This window comes from Myxine glutinosa, chromosome 2, assembly GCF_964187855.1.
Source record: "Myxine glutinosa chromosome 2, kmMyxGlut1.1, whole genome shotgun sequence".
Lineage (NCBI taxonomy): Eukaryota > Metazoa > Chordata > Myxini > Myxiniformes > Myxinidae > Myxine > Myxine glutinosa.
The window spans coordinates 260351292-260377529 of NC_136262.1; the positions used below are offsets into that span (position 1 = coordinate 260351292).

A 26238-nucleotide genomic window follows, 5' to 3' on the forward strand; every position below is an offset into this window, starting at 1 on the left:
TCCCCCCCCCCCCTCCCACTCCTAACTCCAGGTTCTCAACCCCTTCCTAACCCCCAGGTTCTCAACCCCCTCCTAACTCCAACTCCTTAACCCCCCTCCTAACCCCGTCATTCCCCCCCCCCCCCCTTCCTAACCCCAGGTTCTCAACCCCCTCCTAACCCCAACTCCTTAACCCCACCTCCTGGCCCCAAGTCCTTCCCCCTTCCTCCTAACTCCAGGTTCTCAACCCCTTCCTAACCCCAGGTTCTCAACCCCCTCCTAACCCCAACTCCTTAACCCCCCCTCCTGGCCCCAAGTCCTTCCCCCTTCCTCCTAACCCCAGGTTCTCAACCCTCTCCTAACCCCAACTCCTTAACCCCTCCCCCCCCCCCCCCACTCCTGGCCCCAAGTCCTCCCCCTTCCTCCTAACCCCAGGTTCTCAACCCCCTCCTAACCCCAACTCCTTAACCCCACCTCCTGGCCCCAAGTCCTTCCCCCTTCCTCCTAACTCCAGGTTCTCAACCCCTTCCTAACCCCAGGTTCTCAACCCCCTCCTAACCCCAACTCCTTAACCCCCCCTCCTGGCCCCAAGTCCTTCCCCCTTCCTCCTAACCCCAGGTTCTCAACCCCCTCCTAACCCCAACTCCTTAACCCCCCCCCCCCCCACTCCTGGCCCCAAGTCCTCCCCCTTCCTCCTAACCCCAGGTTCTCAACCCCCTCCTAACCCCAACTCCTTACCCCCCCTCCTGGCCCCAAGTCCTTCCCCCTTCCTCCTAACCCCAGGTTCTCAACCCCCTCCTAACCCCAACTCCTTACCCCCCCCCCCCCCCCACTCCTGGCCCCAAGTCCTCCCCCTTCCTCCTAACCCCAGGTTCTCAACCCCCTCCTAACCCCAACTCCTTAACCCCTCTCCTAGCCCCAAGTCCCCCCCCCCCTTCCTAATTTCAACTTCTCAACCCCTCCTAACTCGAAATCCTCAGCTCTCACCCCAACTCCCTGTCCTCTCCTCCCTCATTTCCTCCCATTCTTCAAAGCAATAGGGCAATAGGGCATCATCACATATTATTTCTCCATTACCTTATTAAAATGGTGCCGGTGTTCAGTTCAGTTCAGTTTATTTCTTCTCTTGATTCAATCAAACGCAAACACCAATGACCGCACTGTGGGCACAACCCGCGACACAAAATATGTATGTTTCGTCTCTGTCAACTCGATTCCCTCATACTTGCTGTTGAAAGTATTGTACAATTCATCTCCGAGTGTCCTCACGGTTTGGTTCAATATCAATTACCAATCTGACGGACAGCTGGATCGGGTTTCAGGCAACGAGTGCACCCACTCAGAATGAAAGGGTCATGTTATTCTCCTCTCTGGGGTATACGGATTACAGTAGATCGAGGCTCAGCCCTCAGGAACATCTGAGGTGTTGTAATGTAATGTTGTTCCTGCTTCATGTGTGTGTTTTGTTCCGTGTTTTGTGAAATACCACGTGCCCTTGCATGCCATGCAGCTATGGCCTGACGAATGAAGCAGTTATTTTACCAGATGTCAGAAGTTAACCGAACTCGCTGCTTTCTGACAAACAACCATCCATAAACACGGTATGGCCTTTCCCAACTTCGAATACCCAGTGGTTGATTGGGATGCACGGACTTATTTGGAGAATTCACTTGGTTTCAAGACCATGTTTAGCTTGTGTTTGCAGGCCCGCTATCTGAGCTAACCCCAAAACAAAAGGTCGGATGGCTGGGGCACTTGGATCAGTTCTCATAGGTGTGAAGTTTACAAGACGTTCAAATGGGAAGAAACTGAGAAAGATTATCCCGACGAGGTGCAAAGTCATTGTGAAAGGGATGTGCGTCTGAGAAAGAACAGGTGGATTTCCTGGCACTGGCTCAGATGGAGGAAACAAGGAAGTGAGGAGACGCTTGATAACTTTGTCAAGGACCTGAGGGTTGTTGTCATGGACTGCGAGTATGCCGATCCTGAGGGCATTCTAATAGATGCGATCATCGCTGGCATGTATATGAAACCAAGGTGCAGGAAAGGTTACTGGATCAAGGTGGAGGACTGACACCAGCAAAGGCTCCGGAGATTGTACAACAGTTTGTCTCGCAAGCAAATTTACGTCGTACGGGATGAAGATAACTACCGGCCTGGAGTGTCAGGTGTTATAGGTCAGAGGAAATCACATCCCAACCTTCGTGCCTCGTCATCGCAGCTACAGGAATTCAAAGTGTGCTGTAGGTTTGGTAAGGATGAGCATCATTTGTGGAACTAAGGGAAATGTCCTGCAATGAGCTCCACCTCTTCCTATTGAAAACGCCCGAACCACCCGAAGTCGGTGTGCCATAGGTGACAGTGATTGGGAAAAACACACCTAATTGATGCTGGAGGCATGACTAGGAACAACAACGGGAAAACAATTCTGACATTTTTCGGACATACAAGGTTGACAACATCGGCACTCTGGCAGGTGACAAATGGTCCCAGACTGTCCGTGTCGGTGGCAAAAAGTAACTATATGCATTCCATGTCAATTCTTCATCAATGAAGAGTCAAATAAAAATTTTTGAATCAACCCTCAAATATACTTGTATCATCAAACAAAATGGACCCAGGAAGCACAGAGACCGAAATGCTGAAAAACATAAAATTGTTTTTTTTTCTTTATTTAATGCCGATCGTTTTGCCCTTAGCCACTTGGAAACATGCTGATGTTCTATATTGAGAGTATCTAATGAAATATTTACATTACGCTGAGAAAGAAGGCTAGAATCATTACCAAATAGACAGTACATCAGAGGCTTCATGAAAATCATAAATATATCTTATTATAATGGAGCAAATGTATGTATACAGAATTGTTTTGTTTGTGGGAGTAAGTGAAGAAATACCTTAAAGGAAGTTCAGAATCGTATAAATTAGCATGCTCTGAGTGTCGCGAAGAAGAAGAACCCACCTCGATGTAAATAAGTAGGGAATCTGTATAGGATAAGATTGTATATGTGTCTCCATACAAGGGGTGGAGCTATGCTAATTAGGGAGGGTTTAAGGATAACCCCCAGTGTGTAATTGCCCTGTGATCTTCCCTCCGTCTTTATTACAATTAAAAAGTCCACCAAACAACAACGATAACAAATGGACTCATTCACTCACAACGCCGCCAGGTCCGACAAACACGGCACATTTTCCGGTCGGCACGTAAGGCCCCTCACGGCGAACGACGTCATCTGAACATTCCCGAACAACGACTGGATTCCGCCCCAGACGACTCGTGGCGAGGAGGCCACACCCCAGCTTTCGTGATTGGTGGAGGCGCAATGGATGACGGGATAGCACTCGGTGATTGGACAGACTGTGCCATGAACGTGGAAGATTCGAGAGCTGAAGGAAAAAAAGAGAGGCTGTCGGGCCATCTTGCTCTTCTGGTCCTGGCTTTGATAGTGGGCAGTCACAAATTCCTCCTTGATCCGGCTTGGTCGCTGGCATGTAGTCTTTGGTTTATGTGTGCTCTTGGGAAAGGGCTGGTGAGAAACAGCGGTTTGGGACAGTCTGAACTACAAGGCACAGGATCGACGTCGACGTCTGCGTCGTGTTTCCTCTGGACGTCGAGGAGCGCAACTCCGCATCATTTTGTGTGTTTCACGCATGGTGGTTTGGAGGCGATGAGCGACCGGTGGGCCTTACCAGCAATTTGGGGACGCGGAGCTGAGTACTGGCTGATTACCAAAGCATTATTTATTTTCTTTTACTTTAGTTTTCCCCTTGTTTGTATACGAGTCTGAGTGGAGATGTCTCAATTAGGATTTTTAGTTGTTTCATTGTTATTTAGAACCTTTCATTGTTATTTGCCGTTATTTTCATTAAATCATTATTTGTCGAATCTTACTTCTTTTTTTTGTATACAGAATTTCTTGTATTGTGGATTTTTCTGTCCTGTCTCGGTGTTTGTGGGTTCGGATAACCCTTGCGTGTGATCCCGATCAGGTAAGGCCTCGAGCCATCCCGCGCGCGCGAAAAGATAATACCGCCAAGTTGGGTATATGCCTCGGAGTTAAGCTCATTTCGGTCATTTGTCCTCTTGGGGTCTTAACCCCGGGGACACAACAGTATGTATGTATATTTGTGACCATAACGTCTTCTTATTCTTCAAATGTATATAAAACTGAAAAACACGGTCCGTGGGACGGTGAGTCGGTGGAGCTGGGTGACTATATATCTATTAATTGCGTACTGTTTGAATATCGTTTGCATCTTGTCTTGTAATTGCATACGTCTATTAATTATGTACTGTTGGAATACACCTTTCGACCCCTTAGACTGCTGAGACCCCTTAGACTCTTGAAGACTTTATGTCCCCCAAGATCCGTAAGACCACTAAGGCCCCTAAAGACTCAAAAGACCCTGAAGACCGAAGGTGGAGGGAGGTTATGTTTTCACCCCTGTTTGTGTCTCTATTTGCCTGTCTGTGTACAGTATATCTCAAAAGGGTATGGAGTTATGACAAAATTAGGTGGATGAGTTGGTTAGGTGACAAGAACAAGTTGATTCGATTTTGGTTCAGGTCCGGATGCAGATCCGGCCTATCATTGGGATACGAAACATAAACTGTTCAGCCTGGTGGAGGTGTGCGCTCTCTCGAGTGTTGTTCTATTTCCATAATGTGATAGTGCAAAATAATGTTATTGTAGCGGCTACCGCTGGGTTTTCACAATCGCCTTGCACCTATCAAGGACGCGGAGCGATCACCATGCCGGGCTCGTCCAGGACGCCCGGGCAGGCTCGCCCTCAACTTGCCAGGCCGCAGCCAGGACGCTGGGCCACACCCCCTCTCACCTTTCCTGGGCAAGCGCTCCGGGATAATATGTATATATATTGCTGCCCGATAAACGGGCTTTTCAGAGTGCCTGAGTGTTTGGTTTGATTAAAGCAACTCGGATGAATTCCAGCTTTTTGTCGCGTCCATTCTTCCGATCGACGTGGGAGCCCCAGCTCCTTCATTGGTGACCTACCGACATGGACACGGCAGTCGCCCTTAAACTGCCTACCTTCTGGGAGGCTCACGCGGTGGTTTGGTTCGCACAGGCGGATTCCCTGTTCGCCCTGCGAGGCATCACGGCCGACGACACCCGCTTCCACCATGTGGTAGCAGCGCTCGGTTTGGCCACTGCGGCCCGCGCCCTGAGCCTCCTCGAGAGCCTGCCAGCCGCTGACAAATACGGCGCGATTAAGAAGCTTCTCCTCGACGCTTTCGCCCTCCCATCGGCGGAACGCGCACGGCGCCTGCTCGACCTGCCCGAGCTCGGCGACACGCGCCCTTCCGAGCGAATGGACTACATGCTTTCACTGCTCGGCGAGCACTCTCCGGCATTCCTGTTCCGGGAGTTGTTCCTCCGTCAGTTGCCTAACCCGGTACGCCTCGCCCTGGCAAGCACGACGATCACAGATCCCCGGGCCCTTGCCAGAGAAGCCGACAAGATCTCCGCCGCAGGACAGCGCATCGCAGCGGCGACATGGGACCCACCGCCGTCCGACGCAACACCCATGGCGCCCGAGCACCCGGCACGGTCGACGACCGAACTGCCGACGCAATTGGCGGCCGCTACACCAAGCCGACCACCTCCAGCACGACGACCGGGGCCTCCACCTGACCAAGCGTGGTGTTACTATCATGCCAGGTTCGGACAGAAGGCCCGGACATGCCGACCCCCGTGCACCTTCGGCAGGCCGGGAAACGGCCGGGCCGGCGTTCATTACCAGCCATGAGCGCCGGCCACACGGGCAACTTACTGTTCCTCACGGATAAAGCGTCCGGACGGCGCTTCCTGTGCGACACCGGCACCCAACTGAGCGTCATACCCGCCTCTGACCAGGACAGGCAATCCGCGGTTTGCGGCCCCTCCTTGGTTGCAGCCAACAGATCGACCATCCGCACCTTCAGCCCGCGCAACGTCACCCTCTGCTTCGACGGCCAACGCTTTGCTTGGACGTTTGTAACCGCAAACGTGCCCATGGCTCTGCTAGGCGCTGACTTCCTCTGCGCACACAGACTGCTGGTGGACGTCCAACGGCGTCGTTTAATCAACGCCGAAACCTTCAGCTCCCTGGTATGCACATTGAGCAGCTCCGCGCCGACCGAGCTGGCATGCGCCGTCCCGGCGGCGAACGAGTTTGCTCGCCTGCTCACGGCGTTCCCGGCCCTCACGCGGCCGACGTTTTCGGCCGTCGCAGTACGGCATGGGATCGAGCACCACATACCAACCACGGGCCCGCCGGTCTACGCCAGGGCCCGCCGCCTCGACCCAGCCAAGCTCGCCGTGGCGAAGGCCGAATTCGACGCGTTGGAGCACCTCGGCATCGTGCGGCGCTCCGATAGCGCGTGGGCCTCGCCACTGCACATTGTGCCAAAGCCGGGGGGTGGATGGCGCCCGTGTGGCGACTACCGCCGTCTCAATGACGCTACCACCCCCGACAGGTACCCGATCCCGCATATCCAAGACTTCTCCGCCCGTCTGGCGGGACGGGTCATTTTTTCGAAAATTGATCTCATACGGGGATATCACCAGGTACCTGTCAGGGCGGCCGACGTCCCTAAAACGGCAGTCATCACGCCGTTCGGCTTATTCGAATTCTTGCGGATGCCGTTTGGTCTCAAGAACGCGGCTCAGGCGTTCCAGCGCTTGATGGACGGCGTGCTGCGTGACCTGCCGTTCCTTTTCGTTTACCTGGACGACATCCTCGTCGCCAGCACGTCCCGGGCCAAGCACCTCCGAACACTGTTCGGGCGCCTCAGCGAGCACGGCCTCATCGTCAACCCGGCCAAATGCCACTTCGGCACGACGGCCGTTGATTTTTTGGGCCACCACATCACCAAGAACGGGGCCGTGCCGCTGCCAACCAAGGTTGAGGCCATGACCACGTTCCCGCGTCCCCGCACCATAAAGGCCCTGCAGGAATTCCTGGGAATGGTGAATTTTTATCACCGCTTCGTGCCCCGCGCTGCTCAACTCATGCGGCCCCTCTACGAAGCCCTCCGGGGCAAGCCGGCCAAGCACGACATCGCCTGGTCCGCAGCAATGGATGCGGCCTTCCAAAGCTCAAAGCGGGCCCTCGCCGACGCAACACTGCTCGCTCACCCGGTGCTCAACGCTCCCATCGCCCTCACCACGGATGCCTCCGACTACGCGGTGGGCGCCGTACATGAGCAATGGGTGAACGGGGTTTGGCAGCCACTCGCTTTTTTCAGCCGGCAGCTCCGGCCGAACGAGCTCAAATACAGCACGTTTGACCGGGAGCTCCTCGGTCTACACCTGGCCGTCCGCCATTTCCGCCACCTCCTGGAGGGCCGACCTTTCACGGCGTTCGTCGAACACAATCCGTTGGTTTACGTCATGGCCAAGGTCACGGAGCCGTGGTCGGCCCGCCAACAGCGCCACCTCTCCACCTTGTCGGAGTTTACCACGGACATCCGGCACGTCGCCGGCAAAAACAACGCCGTGGCCGACTGTCTTTCCCGGGCCAGCGCGAACCCGGTCCACCTGGGCGTGGACTTTGCGCTTATGGCGGCGGACCAAACCACCGACACCACGGTGCAAGCCCTCCGGGCGGCGGACACGGGCCTCCGCCTGGCCGACATCCCCTTCGCGGACACTGTCCTGCTCTGCGACGTCTCCCAAGGCCAGCCTCGCCCCATCGTGCCCGTCACCTGGCAACGCCGCATCTTCGCCTCCCTCCACGGCCTTTCCCACCCGGGCCGGAAAGCTTCCCAGAAGCTGGTGTCGGCGCGATTCGTCTGGAACGGCCTTCGTCGGGACGTCCGCGATTGGACCAGCACCTGCACGGCCTGCCAATGGGCCAAGGTCCACCGACACACCCAGGCCCCGCTGGCACCTTTCACCGTGCCCGAACGACGTTTCGACCACGTCAACGTGGATCTGGTGGGCCCCCTCCCCCCGTCACGGGGGTTCACACACCTGCTCACCATGATGGACAGGACCACCAGGTGGCCGGAGGCCGTTCCCCTCGTCTCCACCACCACCGCCGACGTGGCGCAGGCTTTCATCGCCACCTGGGTCGCCCGCTTTGGCGCACCGGCGGACATCTCGTCAGACCGCGGACCACAGTTCACCTCTGAGCTGTGGGACACGGTCGCCCGCAACCTGGGGGTCAAGCTCCACCGTACTACGGCCTACCACCCCCAAGCAAACGGGTAGTGCCAGCGATTCCACCGCTCCATGAAGGCCGCGCTCATGGCCGGCCTTCAAGACGGCGGTTGGGCCGACCGGCTGCCGTGGGTCCTTTTGGGCCTCCGCACGGCCCCCAAGGAGGACCTCCAGGCATCCACCGCCGAGCTTGTCTATGGCCAGGCGCTACGCGTCCCGGGCGAATTCGTGCCCGACACTACCAGTCCCTGGTCCGCAGCTCACCAGCGCTCGGACCTCCAGGAGGCCGCCCGACGGTTTGCCCCCGTGCCAACATCCCACCACGGTGACCCCCAGTCCTACGTCCCCCCAGCACTTCGCACAGCGGAGTATGTTTTTGTGCGTCACGACGCACATCGGGGGCACTCCGGCCGCCGTACGACGGGCCCTTCCGGGTGCTGCGACGGGACGACAAGTCGTTCGTCATCGACATCGGCGGCAGGTCGGACCGGATTGCGGTGGACCGCCTCAAGCCGGCACACGTGGACGTCGACCACCCACCACGGGTGGCCCTTCCGCCGCGGCGAGGCCGCCCCCCGTCCACGGTGCCCCCCACTCGACCGCCCACCACCACACCGGACCCCCTCCCACGACCCGCCAGGGGTCGCTTCGGCCGGGTCATCAGGACCCCCCTCAAATTGACCCTGCCGGTGCAAGTCGATTCTGGGGGGACGTGTGTAGCGGCTACCGCTGGGTTTTCACAATCGCCTTGCACCTATCAAGGACACGGAGCGATCACCATGCCGGGCTCGTCCAGGACGCCCGGGCAGGCCCACGCTCAACTTGCCAGGCCGCAGCCAGGACGCTGGGCCACGCCCCCTCTCGCCTTTCCTGGGCAAGCGCTCCGGGATAATATGTATATATATTGCTGCCCGATAAACGGGCTTTTCAGAGTGCCTGAGTGTTTGGTTTGATTAAAGCAACTCGGATGAATTCCAGCTTTTTGTCGCGTCCATTCTTCCGATCGACGTGGGAGCCCCAGCTCCTTCATTATGATCAATGTTTTTTTTTAATGCTGTGACCAAACTTTGGTACAACACAGGTGATGAAGGTTGTGGTCAAGTTTCATCGGTATTGCATGTGTAGTTTCTGAGAAGAAAGCAAATACCTATTTTTGGGGGTCAAACCTGGATCCACTTTGACCCCCGGTCATTTACAATGATTAGACCCCGAAGTTTTTAATGCCGTGAACAAACTTTAGTCACAACATAACAAATATCATTTGTGCCAAGTTTGGTCACAATCCCATCAGCGGTTTTGGAGAAGTTACAAGTGTTTACGAACTGACGGGCGGACGATGCACCATCGCATAGGCTCCCCGGAACTGCGTTCCAGGTGAGCTAATAATAATTAATGATGTTTTCATTAGACCTGAAGAACTTAGCTGCATGTTCCTTTAGTTTAGACTATCATTGTATACTTGTGTAGAGTCAATGAAGGTTTTAAAAAAAACAATCAAGTAAGTCAGTGGTTTTATGTTAGACATACTTTAATATACTGGGATTATACAACAGCTTGTAAAGAAGGTTGGAATGCTGTTTGAAAGGCATGTTATTAGCTACAATGATACGATGCAGCAACCGTGATTTCACTTTGGAGCACTCACTCGCCTTGTACGACTCCCAATAGACCACTGCTGTAGTTAATTTGTTCAGACCCATTGAGTTAATGGTCAAGGCTACTGATTTCCTTGGAACATGTGGTGTTCTGGAAGTGCCCTGTGGGTACCGTAGTGGTGCAGAGGGGCAGCAGGAGAAGAAATGCCAAAGAGAGTCAGAAGGACAATGAGCCAGAGAGCATTGCCATGGAGTAGAGCCAGAAAAAGAGGAGTTCGATTTAGAATATTTTCAATAATTACATCCCTGGGGAGCAGTGTTCAAGCCAGCATTTTAAAGCTTCAGTTTTGGGCACAAGGTTTTGCTTTAATGAGAGAGAGAGAGAGAGAGAGAGAGAGAGAGAGAGAGAGAGAGAGAGAGAGAGAGAGAGAGAGAGAGAGAGAGAGAGAGGGAAAGAGAAAGAGAAAGAAAGAAAGAAAGAAAGAAAGAAAGAAAGAAAAAAAAAGAAAAAAAGAGAAAGATATGAAGAATTTCCTAATTTTGGGAAGGAGGTTTGTTGGAAGGAAAGGGGGAAGAAGGACGAGGTGGTGGCCATCTAACTCTGTAATCCAGCCTGGCGTGAATGAAAAAGGCTTTATACACTGCCTCAAATCCAAACCCTCAATAACCCATGTCTGACCTCTCCCATGCTTGGATAATTTCACATGAGAACACAAGACGTATCGATTTTTAAAATATTTTTAGTGACAAATCGTTTATTTTACCAAAGCCATCCTTGCCTTTAGATACTTCTAACTGAGTATTTCTATATAGTTTGTTCTTTTGGTGACATCTCATGTCTGGATATTTCTCATATTCCTTTATTCCCTTGAGTCGAATTTGCATTCAGGAACAGAACAATTATGGTTAACCATCTTTAAATTTGCCACCTTTTCATATAACTAAACCACCTTTAGAGGCCATTTTTCCCCGCAAAGCGGGGGTTGGCCTTTTTCGGGAACCGTGGTTGTTGTTGTTTTTCGGTCCCCTTTTTGAAGCAATGTTTTACGGCCGGATGCCCTTCCTGACGCCAACCCTTTTTGCCGCCTTTAACGACAAACAGGGAATTACCAGTGAACTGGTCCTCAATTAGCCGACCTCGGAAGGATGACAGGCTGAGTCAACCCCCCTGGCGTTAATTCAGCAATCGACCAGGATTCGAACCCAGGATTCTAGGATCCTAAGCCGGCACCCTAGCCACTAGCCCAACACCAGGGATCATGCTGAAATATAACTGCTGAAATTTATATTGAAAGGACAATTTGAATTGCACATTTTGCGCTATCAACGGCAGGTTAAAAGTGCCCGGCAAGCAGAACCGAATCGGTGTAAATGTGCACAAAGCGCATGCGTGAAAGGCCTCATTTAGCATTCATACACCGCGTATTGGCTCATGGTTTGTGGGTGTGCTAACTGATAAGGGGGCATGGCTTCAATATGCAGCCAGGTGCTCAGTGGGACATCGCACCTCACCCTCCTCCTTCCCCAGGCACCGTACAGTATTTTGGTTTGAAAGGTATTTGTATCTGACATGTTGGTTTCAAAGGTGTTGAGTTAATTCCTAAATCGGACGTGCTCCTAGACTACCAATAAAATATGTGCATGTTTGCGTTCCTCCATGTTTGCAGTCTCAAGAGGAGGTTTGTGACCTCCTCCATGCAGCGCCCTTCCAGAACATCCTTCCACGAGTCTTTGTGAAAGGTATATCCACAAAACCTTTCCACACGCCATTCAGCTATAAACACCAAGATTAAGAACGACTTCACCTTTCATGCTGTAACATCTGCCCATTCAAATTTTCCATTACTTCTGGCTGTATTGTTCCTATAAAGCTTTCATAAGATTTTAGATTGTTTAGATAGCGATTAAACAAACACTCCCAAAACACAAGCCCCTTTAAATTGGCTTTGTATGACTAGTACACCCGCTGATTACGAGAGTGGCAGGGAGGGTCATTCCTCTTTGGGGTATATCGATTACAGTTGATCTCTGGTCGGGTCTCAAGAACATTGGGTGTGTGTTCATTTCCCAAGTTTGTTGTGGGGAGATCGCCAAGTGGTTTAAGCATTCGAGCAAGCACGCCATTTAAAACTGTTAAGGAACGGCCGACTTGGTAAGCAGTAGCTAGCTGCTTGGTAAATGAGCACAACCCGGGCTTCCTCCCTTTCAGTTTCGTGTTGAACAGCAGGAGCGAGTTTCAAAGGTTTGCTACGAAAAACGCCACGTTAGTGGCAGAAAGGGCCATGATATTAACCCAACATTTGTGGGGTATATAGAGTACAGTAGATCTTCACTCAGTTCTGTAAGTAAACCTTACTTCACGGATGTCGAGATTCCTCCAAATTTCTTAATTTTGTGTTATAAAGAGCATTAGCGACTGTTTAAAAAGATAATCATACGTGTTTGTGGTTTATAATATTTTTACTTCCTGTAGAAGCTCTCACGGAAACGCCATTATAACTATAAGCTATTTATACACGTTATCACTGCAGGAAAAACGCCTTGGGGAAGTGGGACATTATTAGTATTAATATTGTTTTGTAATCATTATTAATTTTGTTTTTGAAAGCATCTTTCTTTGGAAAAACGCCACGATAAATCTTCCTCTTTGGGAAAACGCCACAATAAAGCTAATTTAGCATTGATATACACCTCAACATGTAACCCCATTGACGGCAATGGTGGGGAAAACCCGCTCGGAGGAGAAAACCCCCTTAGGGAGGGGGGGAAATGAATGCGCTACAACCTTAATTATGTAACCCTTCATCATCCTGTCAAGTTTGGGTGAGATTGGATAAGTAATGACGGAATGTATTGGCGTCAAAAATTCATCAGACAGACAGACGGACAGACAGACACTAAATGGCGTATTTTAGTATGATTGACTTTAAACCTTAAAGGCATTAAGGCTTTCATCCATGTGCTCCCTCCCATCTCCCCCCTTCAACTCGTGGTCAGAGGGTGAACGCCTGGAAGGGAAGATGCGACGTCTTGAGCAGAAGTATGCATCCCTGCACTTGGTACCTCTTGTTGAACGGCTTGGAACTGCCCAGGTGAGGTATGGGCGCATGATAGTGAACGTAGCTCCCAATGTGAGCTCTCATGTCTAACAAGTTGAGTTGTATGTTGTCACATTCTATCTGTCAGCATAAATAGTCTTTTTTTATAGCCGAAGATACTTAAGGTATCATTATTGATATTTCTCTGATAATCTTTTGGTTCTAAAATAAGTCATTAATGTATTTCTTTTAAAATAAGCCGTCAAACTGGACCCTTTTGGTATTGTCACCCATTTATTATATAATGGATCCTGTTGTTTGGCCCTTAGATTTCAATTCCACTGAAGTGTTATTCTCTTGATGAACCCTTGTTAGTGTTGTACGTGTTTTCACACCAGGATTTAGCTGAATCTCCCAAATATTTCCCTTTGCTTTAGTCTTGTCATCTAAAATTGACTCCATTCCTGGCAGACTGACTTCTCATCCTGACATTAGCTATGCTAGAACGTGCTCTCACTATGCTGGAGCTTGCTCTCACTATGCTGGAGCTTGCTCTCACTATGCTGGAGCTTGCTCTCACTATGCTAGAACTTGCTCTCACTATGCTAAAACTTGCTCTCACTATGCTAGAACTTGCTCTCACTTTGCTGGCGCTTGCTCTCACTATGCTGGAACTTGCTCTCACGATGCTGGAGTTTGCTCTCACTGTGCTGGAACTTGCTCTCACTATGCTGGAACTTGCTCTCATGATGCTGGAGCTTCCTCTCACTATGCTAGAACTTGCTCTCACTATGATAGAACTTGCCCTCACGATGCTCGAACTTGCCCTCACGATGCTCGAACTTGCCCTCACTATGCTAGAACTTGCTCTCACTATGCTAGAACCTGCTCTCACTATGCTGGCGCTTGCTCTCACTATGCTAGAACTTGCTCTCACTATGATAGAACTTGCCCTCACTATGCTCGAACTTGCCCTCACTATGCTAGTACTTGCTCTCACTTTGCTGGCGCTTGCTCTCACTATGCTGGAACTTGCTCTCACGATGCTGGAGCTTGCTCTCACTGTGCTGGAACTTGCTCTCACTATGCTGGAACTTGCTCACGATGCTGGAGCTTCCTCTCACTATGCTAGAACTTGCTCTCACTATGATAGAACTTGCCCTCACTATGCTCGAACTTGCCCTCACTATGCTAGAACGTGCTCTCACTATGCTAGAACTTGCTCTCACTATGCTGGAACTTGCTCTCACGATGATGGAGCTTGCTCTCACGATGCTGGAGCTTGCTCTCACGATGCTGGAGCTTCCTCTCACTATGCTAGAACTTGCTCTCACTATGCTAGAACTTGCCCTCACTATGCTAGAACTTGCTCTCATTATGCTGGAACTTGCTCTCACGATGCTGGAGCTTGCTGTCACTGCGCTAGAACTTGCTCTCACTATGCTGGAACTTGCTCTCACGATGCTGGTGCTTTCTCTCATGATGCTGGAGCCTGCTCTCACGATGCTGGAGCATGCTCTCACGATGCTGGAGCATGCTCTCACGATGCTGGAACTTGCTCTCATTGTTGTAAAAACCAGATCTACAACATTGTCCCAATAGTAGGTTTAATTCAGAATCGATCTCTAGTAACACCTGTAAGAAATCAGCAAGAGTAATATCAGTATACCGTTATCAAGAAGTAATAATGAATCGGCAATTGGTACAAGCAACAAGCAAGCTTGGAACATCGAGCAATACGCACCATTCGTATATCAACTACCATACTGAATAAATGTCACAGGAATGAATCGGAGCGATGTCCGTCCGAGTTCTTATTGAAGCCCCTCAGTGGTCGGAGCCAACATAGCACCTGGGTTCAGCTTAGTCACAATTTCATTACATTCTCCCCTCCGTTAAAACTACACTACCACTAAGGCTGAAATCAAGCTAGCAAAGCGTGCATGCATGGATAGGGTGCATGTAGCAGTGGGGAAGCCGGTAGATGCTCCATTGTCGGATCAACTGTGTCGTCAGCCGGCTCGTCAACTTCCCCGCATGGGGCCAGGTGGCGTACCGAGACCGTAGACTCCCATCCATTGGGCAACAACACATGAGCGTGCTCTGGATTAGCTTGGAGAACATGTACCTTGTCCACAATCGGGTCATATTTACTCGTGCGAACAGCGCGTTTGAGAAAAGCCGGTCCCGGCTCAGCAAGCCAACCCGGTAAAGGTCGGGTACTGCCCGAACGCCGCGGGTAACGAAACATACGGTCGTGGGGAGTTTGATTTGTAGCAGTGCACAATAAAGTCCTGATCGAGCTTAATGCCCCAGGTAGTGACCAAGCCCATTGGTCCAGTCCTAGGCCATGGGACTTAAGACTCAGAGTAACGGTCCTCCATATAATGCCATTAAAGCGTTCTAACTGTCCATTCGCCTGTGGCCTATACGGAGTAGTATAGCTAGAAGTGACATTATGCTGGAGCAAGAAGTTCCTCACATCCTGGGACAAGAACACCACGCCTCGATCAGTGTGCACATAGGCCGGATTCGCAAACATAGAAAACAAGTTCCGCAGGCACCGGATAACCGTAGCAGCAGACATATCACCGCATGGGAAAGCAAAAGGGAATCTAGAGAACTCAACGATCATGAGGAGATAACAAGAATTACTCGAAGCCGGTGAAGCCGGCAGGGGTCCTTTGAAGTCCATCGCTAATGTCACCCACGGCCGAGTGGCTTGGACCAGCGTACCCATCGGAGGGTTGTAGAAGCGAGGTTTGAGATCAGCGCAAACGGAACAAGTGCGACAGAGCTGATGAACATCCTCAACGGAATAGGGCAAGTTACGACTGCGCACATAATGAGTGAAATGCGTCACGCCGGGATGGCACAAGGTGTCATGAAGAACGCGCAGATCCTCAAAAGAAGTGAGGCTCGCACACATCGCAGGCCACGGTAAAGCATCGGCAACGAGGTTATCCCGCCCCGGGCGATATTTGATTGTGTAACAGAAATGGGCGAGCTCAATCCGCCAGCGAGTGATTTTCTCATTCTTAATGCGTTCAGCATGCTGCGTGTTGTACATAAAGGCAACACTCTGTTGATCTGTGATAACTTGATAACATCGTCCAAGCAAATAGGGACGCCAACGCCTGATCGACTCGACGATGGCATACGCCTCCTTTTCGACAGACGAATGTCTCCGTTCCGCGGAGGAGAGAGAGTCCTTGAAAATAAGGCCACAGGGCGCCCCCCTTGAGAGAGTGTCGCAGCTATCGCGTGGTCCGACGCATCGCTTTCCAAAACAAAGGACTTGTTTTCGTCAATCGTCGACACAGCGGCACCAGCGATGTCGGACTTCATGCCATGAAAAGCGGCCTTAGCAGCGTGACTCATGGGGAACGCATCGCAATCCACAAGCGGGCGAAGCTTCTCGGAAAAATTTTGAACCCACTTAGAATAATGAGCAAACAGCCCGAGAGCACGCTTCAATGAAGCACGATCCCGGGGCGGGGCCATGTCGAGCAAAGGTCGCAGACGCTCCTTATCTGGAGCGATAGAGCCATGGGTCACGGTGTACCCCAGGAGATCTATCATGTGAGCAGAATAGCGACATTTGGCCTCGTTCATAGTCAGTCGATACTTGTGCGCAACCTCGAGGAAGTGTTTCAGATTAGCATCATGATGTTCTTTGTTGTACCCACGAACCGTGAGATTATCCAGATAAACAAAGACATCGGTTAAATTCTCCTCAGCGATGAGGTCGTCCATAGCCCTTTGGAAGCACGCAACCCCATTCGTGACCCCGAAGGGTAGCCGGGTGAACTGGTACAACCTCTGGCCGGATTCAAACGCAGTGTAGATGCGATCTGCCGTGGAGATGGGATCGTGACCCCGAAGGGTAGCCGGGTGAACTGGTACAACCTCTGGCCGGATTCAAACGCAGTGTAGATGCGATCTGCCACGAAGATGGGAATCTGATGATACGCGCTACATAGATCGAGAGTGCTATAGACCGAGTACTGTGCCACCTGTCGTACCAGGGAATCCATTCCCGGGAGTGGGTAGGCATCCAATTGGGTAAACCGATTAATCGTCTGCGAATAGTCGATTACCATGCGTTTGCGGTGTGATTCGGTGCGTACCACCAGAACGTGGGCCCGCCAGGCCGACCAACTAGGTTCTATGATACATTCCTTTAGTAGTTGCACAGTCTCCCTCCGCAATGTATTGCGTGTCAGCCCGTGAGCAGCGTCACGATTTAACAGCAACTTGTGTACAGTGAGTAGTCATATTGGGAAACAGTGACAGTGGCTCAATTTCCATCCCTGCAAGAGCACACACAGCAAGAGTATCAGTACCACCAAATTCCATTTCCAAACGCCCATGTCGCTGGAGAAAATCGTGTCCTAGCAAACCTTCTGCACATAATGCTGGTAAGACCATTAAATGCACATCCGGAAACATTCGACCCTTAATTACAAGCTTCAGTCGACATTCTCCCTGGGTGCTAAGCCATAGCCCTTGAGAAGCCATGAAGATTCTGCATTTTGTCCTGAGAATTGGTCAGCCATGCTTCTGAACAAGTCGAAAATCGACATAACTATCAGTGGATCCCATGTCAATTAAAGCATTTGCAAAAGTTCCTTCAATCATGAGTGGGATAATAGCGCGGGACAGGCCAGTTGGCCCTGCAGATGTCGAGTCGTCGAGAGGTGGCGCTCGAGCCTCACGTGTGGATCCGACGCCAGCTAATGTCTTTTGTGCAGTTGAAGTCTCTAGTAGGCCAGTCGAGCCGTCGGCAGGGTCGCTCGTGCCACACGCGGAGATCCCAGCTTTCGTGTGGTCAAAGTAGATCATAGGTCGGTTGTGCCACCGCCAGAGGACGCTCGTGCCACGCGCAGAGATTCGAAGCCAGCGTTCGCCGATCGGGGAGCCAATCCCTGAAGTGGGCTGGGCATCGAAAGAATTCCTGTCAAGGACGGTCGTGCCGTGTACCGCTGTGATTGCGCGACTTGTTTAGTCGGCGCGGCAAGTCTCATCAAGGTTGAGCTCTCAGCTCGGGGCCCACGGAGAGGGGCGATTCCAATCAAAGGCACGCGAGACGCCGTTTGTTCTGCGGGCGAGGAGATAAGCACATTCAGCGTCGAGCGAGTTCGCCGGCCCCGCGACGAACGACAAACTTTTGCAAAGTGACCCTTCTTCGAACACAAATGACACGTTGCCTCCTTTGCCAGACAAACTGACTTGAGATGGTTCCGGTTCCCGCAGAAATAGCACTTAGCGTTACTTCCTGGCTTGGGTCCAGCAGCAGCGGCCGCTGTCAAACTCGGGTTGGGGTCCTCGAGCACATCAGGTGCCTCCATTTCCGGCGAGGATGCAGCATCCTCCAGCTCGGTGGTAGCTCTCTCATGCCGTGTCTGTCGGGATATCCCTGCAGTGACGTATGGGCGTTCATATGCGTCGGCTTGTACCTGCGCTTCGGTGTGCACGTGAGATAACCGAAGGGCTGTTTCTCGGGTCAAATCGGCTTCTTCAAGTAATCTTTGTCTGACGACCTGTGATCTAATGCCTGAGACAAAAGCATCGTGAGCAAGATCATCACAAACTTGTGCATGGGTGCGAACCTCAGTGGTACAGTCTTTCAATAATCGTCGGAGGTCTTGAGCGAATTGGTCTATGGTCTCCATGGGCTCTTGTCGACGAGACGCAAGCAGATGTCGGGTATAGACCACGCTTCGAGTTTTGATGTAAATACGTTTCAACTCGGCCACAGCAGCATCGTATGTAGCGCACTGAGTGATGGACATGTACACAGTATGGTTAGTGATGGACATTTACACAGTATGGTTCACCTTGGATTGCAAGACCGCAAGCTTCGTGGCAGCGGTGATTTCCTCCTGAGCATTCAGATGATTGGTCAGGAGCTTCAACCAGTGTAGCAGTTGAGCGGACGCGTCCGGCGCTTGGGGGTACGCGCTGAACACTGGAACTTGGATCAGCTTATGGGCCATGTCGTTCTCGTTCAGGACAAAGAGACGATTCTGAATTAATTGTTGTAAAAACCAGATCTACAACATTGTCCCAATAGTAGGTTTAATTCAGAATCGATCTCTAGTAACACCTGTAAGAAATCAGCAAGAGTAATATCAGAATACCGTTATCATAGAAGTAATAATGAATCGGCAATTGGTACAAACAACAGGCAAGCTTGGAACATCTAGCAATACGCACCATTCGTATATCAATTACCATACAGAATAAATGTCACAGGAATGAATCGGAGCGATGTCCGTCCGAGTTCTTATGGAAGCCCCTCAGTGGTCGGAGCCAGCATAGCACCTGGGTTCAGCTTAGTCACAATTTCATTACACTCATTATGCTGGAACTTGCTCTCACGATGCTGGAGCTTGCTCTCACTATGCTGGATCTTGCTCTCACGATGCTGGAGCTTTCTCTCACGATGCTGGAGCTTTCTCTCACTATGCTGGAAGTTGCTCTCACTATGCTGGAAGTTGCTCTCACTATGCTGGAAGTTGCTCTCACTATGCTGGAACTTGCTCTCACTATGCTGGAACTTGCTCTCACTATGCTGGAACTTGCTCTCACGATGCTGGAGCTTGCTCTCACTATGCTGGAGCTTCTTCTCACTATGCTAGAGCTTCCTCTCACTATGCTAGAACTTGCTCTCACTATGCTAGAACTTGCTCTCACTATGCTAGAACTTGCCCTCACTATGCTATAACTTGCCCTCACTATGCTAGAACTTGCTCTCACTATGCTAGAACTTGCTCTCACTATGCTGGAGCTTGCTCTCACTATGCTGGAACTTGCTCTCACGATGATTGAGCTTGCTCTCACGATGCTGGAACTTGCTCTCACTATGCTGGAGCTTGCTCTCACTATGCTAGAACTTGCTCTCACTATGCTAGAACTTGCTCTCACTATGCTAGAACTTGCTCTCACTATGCTAGAACTTGCTCTCACTATGCTGGAGCTTGCTCTCACTATGCTAGAACTTGCCCTCACTATGCTAGAACTTGCTCTCACTATGCTAGAGCTTGCCCTCACTATGCTAGAACTTGCCCTCACTATGCTAGAACTTGCTCTCACTATGCTAGAACTTGCTCTCACTATGCTAGAACTTGCTCTCACTATGCTAGAACTTGCTCTCACTATGCTAGAACTTGCTCTCACTATGCTAGAACTTGCTCTCACTATGCTAGAACTTGCTCTCACTATGCTAGAACTTGCTCTCACTATGCTAGAACTTGCTCTCACTATGCTGGAGCTTGCTCTCACTATGCTAGAACTTGCTCTCACTATGCTGGAGCTTCCTCTCTCTATGCTAGAACTTGCTCTCACTATACTAGAACTTGCTCTCACTATGCTAGAACTTGCCCTCACTATGCTAGAACTTGATCTCACGATGCTGGAGTTTGCTCTCACTGCGCTAGAACTTGCTCTCACTATGCTGGAGCTTGGTCTCATTATGCTGGAGCTTGCTCTCATTATGGCATCAGACGGCATCAGCCCACGGGTCCTAAAAGCCTGCTCGGCCGCTCTATCTCACACTCTCTCTGTTCTCTGCACCCTCTTTTTTGCTCAAGTTCATCTGCCTCTGTTTGGAAATCAGCGAACATGATGGCTTTACACAAAAAAGGTGCAAAAACAGATCCTTGCGACTGCAGACCAATCAGCCTGCTCCCAATCATCAGCAAGGTCATGGAATCCATCTTCGCTTCTGATATTCAATCCTTCCTCTTCTCCAATGGCTTGATCTCGGATCATCAATTTATTGATGATTTACCGATGACAAGGACTATTTTTCACTTTTCTTCTTCACCGTCTTCAGCAGTTTCATCAAATCCTCTTTACTTTCTACCAACAGAGAGGTATCGTCAGCATACCTTAGATTAGATTGTTGATATGTCTTCCTCCAATCCTGACTCCAACCTCTATCATTCAAGTTTGATAATAAATTCATCAGTCAATTCCAACCAGTAATAATGGAATAATAATAATATGAACATGGGGGCTGGCAGCATGGCCTGGAGGTACTCACACTCACCTCTAAGCTCTCCAGCCTGGGTTTGAATCCCGACCCACCTATAAATTGTCTTCCCGGTGTTTCACAGGCAAGGTGATTTTACAGAACGTCATACCTGGCCAGGGGTTCCTGAAAGACTTGGACCAAGCTTCCTATGGCCAACCCCACAATAACGTGGGAATAATTGTGGCTGTTAAAGATTAATAATAATGATAATATTTTCCACCATCGCATAATTAAAAGTTACACACCTCCATCCTCATGGTATGAACACCCCCCACATCCCCACTTGTCCTCCCTGCCTGCTCCAGTGGGGAGCGGAAGTTTCTCGTGAAAATGAGTCAAAATTATAGTTGTTGTATCGGATATAAATGTGTTGACATCATATCTCTTGTTTTGAAGCGTCAGCATTCATTATTTTAAAAATTTCAACTTAATATTGCTCATTTCTTTTAAGGAATCAAATCAAAAACAATGAATGAAATTTTTGGAGAAATTTTGAGTCACTGCTCTCAGATTCCATGTAACTTCACCTAAACATTATCCAAAGAAAATGACACTCTGTAGAGAGCACACCTCCGCTAGGCCGATCCCACTAATGGGTAGATCTGGATTCGGACCTGAACCAGAATCGATTCGGCTTGTTCTTATCGCCTAATCAACTCCTCCACCTAGTTTTGTCATCAGTCATCCACAACTTTTTGAAATAATGTGCTCCATATCGTTTTTGGCCTGGTGTTGGCTTAGCGGTTCGGGTGCCGGCTTGGGATCCGAGGATCCTGGGTTCGAATCCCGGTCGACCGCTGAATTAACACCAGGAGGGTTGACTGAGCCTGTCATCCTTCTGAGGTTGGCAAATTGAGTACCAGCTCACTGGTAATTCCCTGTGTGTCGCAAGAGGTGACTAACAGGGTTGGGGGCAGGAAGGGCATCCGGCCATAAAACATTGCTTCAAAAAAAGGCCAACCCCTGTTCTGCGGGGAAAAATGGCCTCTAAAGGTGGTCTATATCGTTTTTGGCCCCATCTCTCATTGGTGAAGAGTTAGTTCAAGAATTAAGACTCTGGTATCTGGATACGGATCTTCACCAAAATGGAATCAATTTTTCCTTGTCACTAATGGAACCTGTCCACCAAATTTAGTCCGAATCCATCCACAACCTTCTGAGATATCCTGTTCAGAAACAGACAGGAGTGAAAACATAACCCCGTACCTGTAGTTATTTTGCAGATTATTTACCTTTTGAGCATTATTGATTTCGCGTTTGGAAACCAACACACATAAGCAACACACTGCGCCACAAAGAGGGATCAACTTGACCGGAAAACTTAATGATCGAGTCCTGCCTGTTCCGCAGCAAATCGCAATGGCACGCGAAGGCGATCTGTTGACGAAGGAGCGTCTCTGCTGTGGCCTGTCCATGTTCGAAGTCATCCTGGGCAGGGTGGCCACCTGCCTCGACGACCCGGCCTGGCGCGGTCCACCACCGGCCAACGGAGTGATGCACTTGGAAGAGTGTTGTGAATTCCAGCGCCTGTGGAGCGCCATGCAGTTCGTTTACTGCATCCCTGTCGGTAGCAACGAATTTACTGCTGAGTGAGTCGATTCGGTGTCATTCCCAATTTACCAATAGCTGTTCCCGCTTGGAAGAGATCGTTGTAGTGAATTGTGGTCAGTTATTGGCTCATGTGAATACTTTTGGAAAAATAGTAAAATATATTGTTTGTTGCAGGTAACATTTTACAAATACCTTTTCAATGTCTCTTGTGCTATATCGTCTGTCTATCACATTTTCTCCGAAACGATTGTGCAGAAATTCACCAAACTCGGTAGTTATGATCGCCACATGGCACAAAGGTGCGAGAAGAGTATCATTTTTGGCCTTGCCCCATGGGGTGGGGTCAAAAAGGTCAAACACCGAAAAATGCAATTACAGCCGCAATTCTAAAACATCTTTTTAATAAAACTTTGTATATGCAATCACCATCGGGGAACGCATGAAATATGTAAGGATTGTTTTGATTTGACCCCAGATTCATGCCCCAGAGGGTGGGGACTTAGGATCACAGGGGTCAAAATGGGGGGAATTGTTTCTCACAAAATTTGATATTGGGCCATTTTGTGCCATATTTACCCTCGCCAGAGGAGAGGGTATTGCATTTGAGTCCGTCTGTTTGTCTGTTTGTCTGTCTGTTTGTCCGCACAGAATAAATATGATTTTCTCTGCGACCGTTGGTCCGATTGACAGGAAATTTTCACCATAGATGCAACTCCACCTGTAAAACTTTGCACCTCTATATCTCCAAAAGTGCTGAATAGAAAAAAATTGAGACATGGCTCATTGTAAAGAACTCTCCATGGGGACAAAATATGTTAATGATGATGTCATAGCTGCCTTCATTATGACGTCATAATTTGACAAGTACAAAACTTCATCCGATCAAGATGAAATTTCTTGAGCGCCATGTCGGCATAAACTGGTGGAGGAAAAAAATAATAATAATGACGTCATCGGTCACATGGTTCGGCCGCCATCTTGGAAAAACCGAAAAACGTTGCACCTCTATATCTCCGAAAGTGCTGAATAGAAAAAATTGAGACATGGCTCATTGTAAAGAACTCTCCATGGCGAATAAAATATGTTAATGATGATGTCATAGGTGCCTCCATTATGACGTCATAATTCGACAAGTATAAAACGTCATCAAGATCAAGGTTAAAATTTATTGAGCATAATCTAGGAATAAATTCGTTTAGAAAAAAAAAATGATGATGTCATCAGTCACATGGTTCGGCCGCCATATTTGTTTTAACACAAAAGCCTTAAAAAACCACTGAAAATACATCCTGGCGAGGGTTTGCAATCTGATTGCTCTTTTTTTCAACTTTGCTTTAGCTGGGAAGCGTGAGGATTTGTGATGGCGTGCTTCAACTTCATGGTCGTTTTGCTTTTTCAGGCTCTGCTTCCTCATTCTTCCCCCCCTTCCACTTCCTCCACCATGTGTGCTGCCAGTAACCCCCCCCCTGGTTAAACTCCAAAAATCCTGGCTCATGCATATGTGCTGAATAGAAACCAGATTGTATTCCACATCCCTGCCTGCAATCATTTTTACCCCCATTAACCCAACAATTTTACTTGCAGATTACTGTTTCCTTCCCTCCTGTCTCTCCTCTTTTGTGTTCATTCATTCCCCTGCTTGTTGAGTCCAAATGTGGCCCCACTGCCCCATCATTAATTAACTTGTTACACTCTGCCACCTCACCCATCCATGACCCTTGATATTTATATAATAAAATTATTTAATTGCATTTCTTTTCAGGCAATGTTTCGGTGATGGACTGAATTGGGCCGGTTGTACCATCATCACTCTGCTGGGCCAACAAAGGCGCTTTGACCTGTTGGACTTCTGCTATCACCTACTGAAGGTTCAGCGGCAGGACGGCAAGGACGAGGTCATCAAGAACGTGGTACGTAGAACACAGAGTCCAGCTTTTGCTTTCGATCAGTCGGTGTGAATCTCGAGTGGTAATTTTAGCCGACACCCCTCCATCCCCACCCCGCCCAGCCACTCAAGAAAATGGTGGAGCGCATCCGACGCTACCAGCTGCTCAACAATTCCATTTTTGCTATTCTCAGCAAGTACACACGTGGGATAGAGGCTGATGGGCCGGGAAATGAGCCTGTTCGCTGCTTCCAGCCTCCGATCCACCACTCACTTGCCAGTACTATTTGATGATGATCACATGGAGTCCATCCATCTGGCTGTCTGTGTAGGTGTGCTTCATGGACAAGCAGGTGGACAGGCCATATTATTGGTGGTGCAGCAATTATGGAGCTGACATGCTCTCTTGTACTTTCATTACTGACTTTAAAGTCATTTTATGTCAAAATTGTACACTTGATTGATTTATTGTTGGGATTGCGGCCATAATGTCCGCTATTTGTCATATACATGTGCTGAAGGCAATCTAGCTAGCATTCACCTTTACCTGTTGGTGTGCAAGTGTCATTTTCAATTCCCCAGCCAGATTGTTATCCTTTCTTGTTTTCTCAAGTGTGACGTCACATCTTTGGTAAGCTACGTTTGTCCTTGTGATGGCTTGCCGTTCTCGTATCTATCTAGGGGATGTCTGCCTGACCTGGATTCAAATGTGAATTTGGCTCATAGCATCATTTCCTTTCTTCGCCCCTGTTGCCGGTTACCTGAGGATCACCAAGTTTACCGCAGCTACAATGGACACGCGGACAATTTGCAATTTGCCAGACTACCGGTCTCAAGGCGTACTCTTTTCGAAAGATACCGTGGGACATCAAATGTGATAAACCTGTTCACAGATGGGACGGCCAGCTTGATCTTCCTCAAAATGGCACAGGTTTCACGATGCAAACCACCGCTTGCACCGCATTGGACGACATTTTCAGTTGGGTTTGATTTCGCTAGGAATCGATACCAAAAGCAGACAGCAACTCAGGTAACTGTTCTCCCAACTGACATACCTTGCCTGGTGCTGGCTTACCAATGAAATCAGCTTCCGTGGTAAATTGGACGTGTCATGTTAAGCAGGTGTTTGCCATTTTTTTGCTCCTTGATATATTTATTATTATTTATTGTATTTTTGTTTAAATGGTAAGTGATGTGAAGCTCTTCAGTGTTTGATACTTAAGTATTGATTGTGGCATATTAATTGCTGGATTGTTGTCCCTGTAACCACTCTCATCTTGTCAGCCATCTTGGAATGTTTTCTTGTCGCTGCGGTGCAGAGTTGGTGAGCTGGCAACATGTAAATGTCTTCTCGAGCTAAGATACAAATCCGATCTGCTATTCCCTGAAGAGGAAGCCTTCACGGTTACAAATTGCATACTGCAGCTTCTCAAGTGTGAAGGTAACAGTCATGAGATAACCTTGGCCTCGGAGCTTGCGGTTTGGGAAGTGTGTTGACTAAAAAAGCAGCAAGTTACTAATGGGTGACTATTTACTGTTTTTTTAAGGAAAGAGAATCCTTCTTGCTTGTATTTGTTGATACAGACCAATGCTACCTGCCTACCGCTTGATACAATTCAGTATTTGGTTCCATTGTCATGCCGCCATGCTATACCTGTACCGCACGTACATCGTGACATGTTGGGAACCGTGTGTAATATATTTGTTTTCAAGGCTCGTACTGTGGCTGTTTTTCATTCTCTTGACTTGATATGAACTGGATGTTTTTACCCTGCGCTCGCGAAGCAAAAAGCGGGGTTAAGCATTCAGCTACGTACGTGTGCCGTGTGCCGTAGGTGTCTGAATTTTAAAAAATCATTTTCTCGGCAACCGCTGGTCTGATTGACACGAAATTTTACCACACAAAGCGACTCTGCCTGTGTAATTTTTTATTCATAATTATGACGTCATAGGCCACGTGGTACGGACGCCATCTTCGAAAAAC

General features: G+C 49.5%; 1 protein-coding gene across 3 annotated transcripts in view; it reads left to right on the forward strand.

Moving 5' to 3' along the window:
• Positions 1-25974, forward strand: part of LOC137420612 (cytoplasmic FMR1-interacting protein 2) — a 108698-nt gene extending 82724 nt beyond the window's left edge. For 2 of the 3 annotated variants that reach the window (XM_068105820.2, XM_068105822.2), the window contains exons 27-31: positions 11407-11479; positions 12737-12831; positions 22169-22407; positions 24132-24279; positions 24378-25974. In XM_068105820.2, coding sequence (XP_067961921.1) covers positions 11407-11479; positions 12737-12831; positions 22169-22407; positions 24132-24279; positions 24378-24545 — 723 coding nt within the window. In that variant the 3' untranslated portion in view covers positions 24546-25974. Of the gene's footprint in view, positions 1-11406; positions 11480-12736; positions 12837-22168; positions 22408-24131; positions 24280-24377 lie in introns of those variants that run through there. The other variant, XM_078772491.1, reaches the window with a different exon arrangement.
• Positions 25975-26238: the final 264 nt, after the last annotated feature.